Source organism: Dipodomys spectabilis, unplaced genomic scaffold (assembly GCF_019054845.1).
Source record: "Dipodomys spectabilis isolate Male_0828 unplaced genomic scaffold, ASM1905484v1 ptg000120l, whole genome shotgun sequence".
Taxonomy (NCBI): Eukaryota; Metazoa; Chordata; class Mammalia; order Rodentia; family Heteromyidae; genus Dipodomys; species Dipodomys spectabilis.
Genome location: NW_024870797.1, coordinates 4286605 through 4295839, shown reverse-complemented (window position 1 = coordinate 4295839; position 9235 = coordinate 4286605). Strand labels below are relative to the sequence as shown.

General features: G+C 33.8%; 1 protein-coding gene across 1 annotated transcript in view; it reads left to right on the top strand.

The window, feature by feature from the left end:
- Positions 1 to 9: 9 nt before the first annotated feature.
- Positions 10 to 9235, top strand: part of LOC122115540 (lysine-specific demethylase 6A-like) — a 43539-nt gene continuing 34313 nt past the window's right edge. Inside the window, 10 exon segments of the mRNA XM_042689025.1 lie at positions 10 to 125; positions 495 to 664; positions 667 to 713; positions 1220 to 1354; positions 2338 to 2433; positions 3870 to 3969; positions 4512 to 4598; positions 4601 to 4680; positions 4683 to 4752; positions 4755 to 4906. Of these exon segments, the coding sequence (XP_042544959.1) occupies positions 10 to 125; positions 495 to 664; positions 667 to 713; positions 1220 to 1354; positions 2338 to 2433; positions 3870 to 3969; positions 4512 to 4598; positions 4601 to 4680; positions 4683 to 4752; positions 4755 to 4906 (1053 nt within the window).

Below are 9235 nucleotides of genomic sequence, written 5' to 3'. Positions count from 1 at the left end.
TTCATATGTATGTTTTTCCTTTGTAGGTGTTACTCAAGTATTGGGAAAGTTCAAGATGCCTTTATATCTTACAGGCAATCCATTGATAAATCAGAAGCAAGTGCAGATACCTGGTGTTCAATAGGGTAAGGTTATACTCATAGAAGTAATAGCTTATTATTGTTCTCTCTAATGTACCAATGTGGGCCTTGACCTCAAAACCTAGGCATATCCCTGAGCTTTTCCATTCAAGGCTAGTGCTCTACACTTGGGCCACAACTCTACTTTTGGCCTTTTGGTGGCAAATTGAAGATAAGCGTCTCATAGACTTTTCTGTCCTGACTGAGTTTGAATTTTATCTTCAGATCTCAGCCTCCTGAGTAGTTAGGATTAGAGGTATGAGCTACCAGTGCACAAAGTAATAATTTAATTGATGCACTGGATCATTGGAAAGCATACTTTGCAGTTTTTATCAATCTAAACAATTTTTGAAAATTTTCTCATTATTTTTCTAGAGTCCTCTATCAACAGCAGAATCAGCCTATGGATGCCTTACAGGCTTATATTTGTGCTGTACAGTTGGACCATGGGCACGCAGTAGCCTGGATGGACTTGGGCACTCTTTATGAGTCTTGCAGCCAACCAGGAGATGCCATTAAATGTTACTTAAATGCAACTAGAAGCAAAGTTGTAGTAATACTTCTACACTTGCAGCAAGAATTAAGTTTTTACAGGTAAGTATTTTAAATAATGTATTTTAAAAGATACAGATTTCCCTTTAGAACATGTAGCAGGAAAAGTGGAAACTTTATGCATTTTTTGGTGTTAGCTTGTTTCCATATTCTTAATATTTTCATATTATTTTACTTTTCATTTTAAGTGAGATGTGGTATTTGAAATATGTTTTTTACACATGTATTTTGTTTATACATATTAATTTATATGCTCTACATTACATGCGTTAACATCCTTTTATGTGTGCTATATACTTAAAGTTGTCATAGTATTCCAAGAAAAGAACACAACACTACTTTTTTCTCTTACTTGAAGTTTCATAAGAAATATATATAAGAGAAGTCTGAAAAACGGATCATAGCTTTATATTTGGCATCTTTCTGAACTTCCAGATTTAAAATCATTCCTACTAAAATTAAATATTTATAACATTACAGAAGATTTAGTGACATACTCTTACTAAATAGGCTTGTGTTAAATTTGCTTTTTACATAATTTTTCCTAGGCTCAGTTCTGTAACCTTCCACAAAGTAGTCTACAGAATAAAACTAAATTACTTCCTAGTATTGAGGAGGCATGGAGCCTACCAATTCCCGCAGAGCTTACCTCCAGGCAGGGTGCCATGAACACAACACAGCAGGTGAGAAGTTGGGTTATCTTCTGTAGTACCCAGCTTTAAGGACTTTTTATTGATAGTAGTTCAAACTGTATTGTTTAACCAGATGTAGAATTAGCTTCTTTAAAATGTAAAATCTTTTTATTTAAAAAAATAAATATTTCAAAATTAGTCACAGAGGCATATTAAATCAAAATGAATTCCTTCTTTTACAGGAAGAAACTTGAATACCAATTAAAAATTTTAATATATCTTATTTATTGGAAATATTCCTCATCAAACACTTAGTGAATTTGAAACAATTTTTTCTTTAAAAAGGTACACATTTCTGCACTGATAATTTACTTCTTATTTTCACTGAACTTTTGAAAGTTCATGGCTATAGCATTTTGAAATTTGAAAATATGAATTAAAAATGTATAGAACCATAATTTTTTTTTACTTGTAAGGTTTATGAAACTCCTGTTATAACTCAGTTAATCGCCAATTTTACAGAAATGCTTGTCACTTGATTACCTCTAATTAAGTGGAAGGCTTGCCTACTTCATGTATACATAAACATATGTTAGGGAAAATTCCAATAAAAATGAAGTTCTAGCCCTTCATAAAGCATAAATAGAAAATGAAGTAGTATTTGTTTCATGTAGTAGTTGCATGATTTTATGTATAGACAGTAGGGAAAAGTTGTGTTTATCAATCATTTTATTCATTTCACAATTTTAACCTATTTTTAAACATTCTGGTAACAAGGAAATAAATTGATTATTGGATATATTGGACAGTCCTTCTAGTTGTTTGATACATGTCTTAAATAGTGGCTTTTTCCCATAAGTTTATAGGTTTGCAAATTTATTGCACATTTTGGACTAAGTTCAAGAAAATTCAGTATAATAAGTACTTTAAGTATGCAAATTTTTCAGATACTAATCTTTTAGCATTATACTAAACACTAAACATAAGAGTTAGGTTTTATACATAATCCTAATTTTAAACTGAATTTTTCTTAGAATGGTTCTGATTACTGGAATAGTGGACAAACTGTTTCATATAATCCAGTAGAGCAACAAATTCATACACAGTGTTGGACACCACAAAAACTACAGGTATGAAACATTGTTGTAAAATGATTTCTAAGCAAAAGTTAGGGCTATTAAATTTAATACTTATGTAGATAAAATGAACCTACCCCTGTTATAGAGTTGTACTCTATTTGAGTAGTTATGGAGAGAAATATTAAATGGATGGTAGAATAAAAGACTCAAGATTAGGAGTACTGCTCATGCCCCGAGTTCAAGCCCCACTATTGGCCAAAAAGGAAAAAAGATAAAAATTTTAAATATATTTAAGAAATACAAATTTTACAGATTATTTTTTATGAAAATAGAAATGTAAGCAAAAATCTATCTATACATCTATATTTAAGATCTTGCCCCAGGGCTGGGAAGGTGGCTCAGTGGTAGAGTGCACCAGGCTCTGGGTTTGATTCCTCAGCATCACATAAGCAGAAAAAGCCAAAAGTGGTGCTGTGGTTCAAGTGATATGGTGCTAGCCTTGAGCTGAAGAGCTGAGGGACAGCACCCAGGCTCCTGAGTTCAGGCCCCACAACTGGCAAAAAAAAAAAAATGTTTCTTAAAAATGTATTTGGAACTGGACACTGGTGGCTCACACCTGCAATCCTAGCCACTCAGAAGGCTTAAGATCTGAGAATTACAATTTGAAGCCAGGTCAGGCAGTGAAGTCTGAGACTCTCATCTCCAAATAACCACTTAAAAACTGGATGTAGAGCTGCCACTTAAAGTAGTAGAACAATAGCCTGGAATAAAAAAACGTTTGGGACAGCCTTAGTTCAAGACTGATGATTGACATAAATAAAATATATGTTAAGGATTTTTTCCTGTCAATAATTACTTCTTTTGTCACCATATAGTGTTCCATTTATAGTTCTAAGGGTACATTTTCATTTCAGTAATGTCTCACTATAGTTCATTTAAGTCTTTTCAAATGCTTTTATTACAAAGCATGGTTTTCCACGTGTTTTAAAATCATACATCATTTAAGGAATTTTCTCTTTGAAATTTGATTTCTCTTAAAACATTTTCCTAAAAACAAAATAATTTTTTTTCAGGATGATTGCCTTGTTTTTACTACCTAACTTAGACTTCATTAAGTATTAACTATTAGGTAGATATCAGTATTTTATTTTATTTATTTATTTTTATTTTTTTGTTAGCTATGGACTTAGGGCCTAGGCACTGTCCCTGACTTCTTTTGCTCAAGGCTAGTGCTCTACCACTTGGAGCCAGAGTTCCACTTCCAGTTTTCTAGTGGTTAATTGGAGATACCTTGTGGGCTTTCTTGAGTAGGCTGGCTTCAAACCACAGTCCTCAGATCTCAAAGTAGCTAGGATTACAGGTTGAGACACTGACATCTGGTAGAGGAATTACTATCTTATGTCATATAGTGTTTATGAGTTTATAGACATTTCTCTGAGAAGTGCCTATGGGATCTTCATTTTTAGATTAAATTTTCCTTCTTCTAGCAGTTGGAACATCTGCGTGCAAATAAAGATAATTTAAATCCAACACAGAGACTGATGCTGGACCAGCTGGAAAGTCAGTTTGCCTTAATGCAGCAACAAGTATGCATAAAATCTTTTTCTTTCTAAAATCTATTCACCTATGGACTTTTTTTTTCATGTATCATTGTAGAGTTTGTAATGCTTACAGTGTTTGTATATTCTGTAGAATTTACATATTTGAACCTTAAATATTGATGAGTAAAAGATTTTTTTAAGGAAAAATAATCATAACTTTCTTTAGGACAAGTATTAGTATTTTATTATACATTTACATAGTATTTTTCTTTTGTATTCCTTTTTGTTCTCTCTTTTTTGTGTCTTAACATTAACCACTTTCTCAATTTGAATGGTTGTTTGGCATAAGCATATGTCAATTTACTATTTCATGATAGAAAAAAAACTATAAATTTCAGATTCATAATCCATATCAGCTGCTTTTGTTGAGCATTAAGGAAAACATCCTTTTTTATTCAGGCACTACATTTAAAACTGAAAATGTTTTTTGTAGTTTTTAGCTAGAGAAATTAGATGTTATAATAAAATTAGTGATGTTTTAATTAAACAGTTTCAAAATCACACAAGTAGATTTCTTTTTGCTTTTAAAATTGAGACAGACAAGAGTTGCTCAAGTACAAACTACTGGAATTTTTAATGGGCCAATATCTGACTCGACTGACTACAAATCTGTAGCTAGAAACCACATGTTTCTCTGACCAGAATACCTAGCATCTGTCAACTTAGTTTTACTTCTCTTTTTTTGTATGGAAAAGCCTTTTGTCTAATGTAAATTTTTCTGTAGGCTGCATTCCTTTCACCACATCACAAATTGTAAGAATTACAAACACTATTTGGTGGGCAATATTTATATAAACAGAAGTAGAAGTAATGGATATGTGCCTTACTTGCAGCAAAACATACTTAATCTACCTCATATCTGCAAAAACCAGACCAGCAGTACAAGAGAGCCATTGAGAAAACAACTTTCTAATTCTGCTCAGGTAAAAGAAAGACTAGCTATTTTATTGGCCCTTACACAATGCTTTACCTTTATTTACCTGATATACATTTTGAGAAGAAGAGATAATAATTTAAGGAATGGTTTTATATATAAGCACTATCTTTAATTCATAATGATAGGAAAACCATACATGTTACATAATCATTGCTATTTTATAATTCATTCTGTTTCTATGTTTTTGTTTATTTACCAACTGGAAGTTTGTACATTTTATTACATAGTATAGAAATAAAGGGAAAAGATGAAAAAAACTTAGGAGACTTATAATTCCTGGAATTACGTTTAGGCATCAAAATAGAACATTTCTCTTAGAAATTTGACTCAGTGACTTTTTAAAAAATTAATTAATTAGTTAATTAATTTTATTGTGAAAATACCTTACAGAGGGGTTACAATTATGGGCAAGATAACGAGTACATTTCTTATCAAGCATGTTGCCTCCTCCTTTGTTTCCCTTTCCGTATCCCTTCCCATATCCCTCCCTGCCACCGACTCAATGACTTTTAAAAGCAATATGGATTAGTGTCTGCTAGTTTAGTTTACTAGTTGATTAGTTTCTACTTGAAGCTTGAGGTTTGAATTTAGATACTGATTTTTTTTTGTGGTGTTTATATGGGCTAGTTAAAATATAAACTCTCTTGAAATATATGACAGTAGCAGTTGTTTGCAGTCTGACATAGCCATAATGTATTAGTATTAAACATCCTATACTACCATGTTTTATGTTGTTACCATTTTTTAACTATCCTATTCTCTGGTTTTGCATCTCATCATGTCTACAAATGCCAAATTGTTTCTCCAGTCCCGTGCAGCCGTTCTTTTTGAGTACTGTGTTCCATAAATTACAGAGCTCAACTTTTTATTATAAAATAAGTTTTGTGATATCTTCTTTGTGATAAAATAAGCTTTAGATATCTTGACCAACTGGTAATTTAAGTTAGGCCAGACTAAGCTATCATGGTTTTTTAGGTGACCTTTCATCTTTAATAGGTCCAATGTGTGTAGGGGGAAGTTAAAACAGAATCAAGAATTACAATAAAATATGACAGGAACTGTGGATACCCAAGTACTTCAGAAGAGTCAAAATTTAACAATTCAGAAAATAGATTTGTCTGTTAAAATGTGAATAGGTGATAGGTTGTATAAAGGGAAAGACAAAATGTGAGACTTCAATGAAAGATGTCACTTACTGGAAGACATAGGACTTTCTTTTAAAATGGTTAGTAATTGATGGACTGTACTTTTCAGAGCTGTTCAATGTTTATAATTAAGGGGAAATATAGACATTTCATTCCCTTATTAACACCTTGTATTTGTGTAGTACATTTCTTATAATGGTGAGATGACACTGATTATTAACTAAAGCATGACAGTGTCAAATCAAATTTCCTCTCAGCTCCACCTGAACCTCTGTCATCTACTGATTTTTTTGTTTGTTTCTATAATATTGCCTTTTCTTTTTCTTTTTGTCAGTCATGGAGCCTGAACTCTGGGCCTAGGCACTGTCCCTCAACTCTCAGCTCAAGGCTAGTGTTCTACCACTTGAGCCACAGCACCACTTCTGGCTTTTTCTGCTTATGTGGTGCTGAGGAATCGAACCCAGGGTCTCATTCATGAAAGGCAAGAGCTCTACCACTGAGCCACCTTCCCATCCCCAATATTGCCTTTCTAAAATGTCTTCTGGCTATAATCATATATGAGAGATTTTTCAGATTGTTAATCTTTTATTTAGAAATACAGTTGTAGTTTACCCAATATCTCTTCATTGTATGATAGAATTTACATAGTTTTACTCCCTGAATGGTACTCTTAACTATTTTAGTAACTCTTCACACATGTAAATCTTCTGTATATATTTTTCTTGTCTTTTGACATCTGTCTGTATAGATACAATTGGATTGTGTTAGAAATATCCAAATTTACATTGGGATAAAAAAAGTTTTCTCTCCTTGATAGAGTCTTTTCATTTATAGCTTACATCCTAAAAGTCTTGGTTTACATTTAGGCATTCTTTTTTTTTTTTTTTTTTTTTTTTTGTGAAAATACTACAGAGGGGTTACAATTACATGGGCAAGATAATGAGTACATTTCTTATCAAGCATTGTAGCCTCTTCCCTTGTTTCCCCTTCCCATCCTCCCTCCCCTTAATCATGCCCCCCCCAACCAAAGTTGTAAAGTTCGTTTTCAACATAACGACTTGTATATCTCATTGTTGCAATAGGTCCACCTGTATCCCTATTTTAACGATTTGTTTTTCCCCTTCCCCTCCACAAATTATACCGACATCAAATACAGTGAAAGCACGGGTTATACTGTGGGGGAGGGACATACAAAGGAACAAAGAAATAATCTTATAAATGTGTTAGAAACAATCACATGAAAGAAAAAATTTAGGCATTCTTAATAGAATAGAGGTTATTATGAATGTGATTGTATGTCTGGTTGTTTTTTACCTTGAAATCGAGGCCTAGATACTGTCCTAGATCTTTCATGCTTAAGGCTAGGGCTCTAGCACTTTTAGCCACAGTTCCAGTTCAGGCTTTTTGTTGATTAAGTGGGGAGAAAAATCTTAGGGGATTTTCTTGCCCAGGATGGCTCTGAACCATGATCTTCAGATCTCAGCCTCCTGTATAGGTAGGGTTACAGGTTAAGAACCACTGGCAGCCAGTTTCAGCATGTTCTTTTTCTATTTTTTGTCAGTCATGGTGCTTGAACTTAGGGCATGGGCACTGGCTGTTCTTTTCACTCAAGGTGAACCCTTTACCACTTAGAGCTTGAGCTAAAGCTCCACTTCCAGTTTTCTGGTGGTTAATTAGAGATAAGAGTCTCATAGACTTTTCTGCCTGCACTGATCCTCAGAACTCAGCTTCCTGAGTAGGTAGGATTACAGGCATGAAAAACATTTTTGTTAAGTGGGACATTTTTTGTATGTGTATCCTGTGTATAGTTTTTAAATAGTTTCATTTTTGTTTTTCATTACTCAGCCAGACACCATTCCTCACATCTGTAATTCCAGTCATTTAGACAAGAAAAATTTATTTCAGATAATCACTATAAAACATTGTGAGAGGGCTGGGAAGATGGCTCAGTGGTAGAGCACTTGCTTTGAATGCCTGAGGCCGTGGTTCAATTCCTCAGCACCACATAAGCAAAAAGAAAGAAGTCGGAGTGGCACTGTAGCTCAAGTGGTAGAGCGCTAGCCTTGAGCTGAAGAGCTGAGGGACAGCACCTAGGTCCAGAGTTCAGGCCCTACAACCACATCAAAACAAAACAAAACAAAACAACAAAAAACACTGTGAGGATTACAGTGTTTGACAGAGAATTATAGATATTTGACAATTATAGGAGGATCAAGATCTGAGGCCAATTCAGGACAAAATATAATAAATAATGTAAAAAAAAAGGAAAATGGGCTGGAAGCCAGGAGTCAGTGGCTCAAACCTGTAATTCTATCTATTCAAAAGGCTGAGATCGGAAGAGTTTCAAAGCCATGGGCAGAAAAGTCTTGTGAGATTCTTAAATCTAATGAACACCAAAAGTTGGAAATAGACCTGTGGCTTTTGTGGTACAGTGTTATCCTTGAAAACAAAAGCTCAAGGACTTTGCCCAGGTCCTAGGTTAAGCCCCAGGATGAGCACACACACAAAAAGAAGATGAAGATGGAAGGAAAGGGAAGGGGGAATGAAAAACTGGAAAAGTGGCTCTAATGGTAGAATCAGTAGAATCTATCACTAGATTAAAAACAACTAATTGCAAATCCTAATACTCCTAAGAAGAAAAAAAGAAAAACTTCATGCAAAAACCCTAGTAGCTTTCCTCTGCACCATTTCTCTATAGTAGATCTTAAGAAATAATTAGAAACCATACACTGCTGGCTTATGCTGATACCTGGAGGATGAGATTTGAAACAGCTCAGATAGAAAAGTTTATGGAATTCTATCTCCCAATTAACCAGCAAAAGGGCAGGCTGGAGGGATGTTTCAAATCTTTGAATGCCAACCAAAGGAAAGAAAGCTGAATGCTTGAAGCAATGAGTTCAAGCCCTTCTACTGACAAACTAAAGTAAGAAATGAAAAATACCTAAGAAAAAAATACAAGTAAAGGCAAATATACTAGATATTTATTGGTTGCATGTATTAATACTATTGTAAAATGTCAATGGTACTCAAAGCAACCTACAGATTCAGTGCAATTACTCTGAGAAAACCAATGATATTCTTCATTGGTGTTTTTTTTTTATCATAGAATTTACATGGAGCTACAGAAGACCCTACTGTCAATGCACCCCAGAAAACAACAATAATAAGTA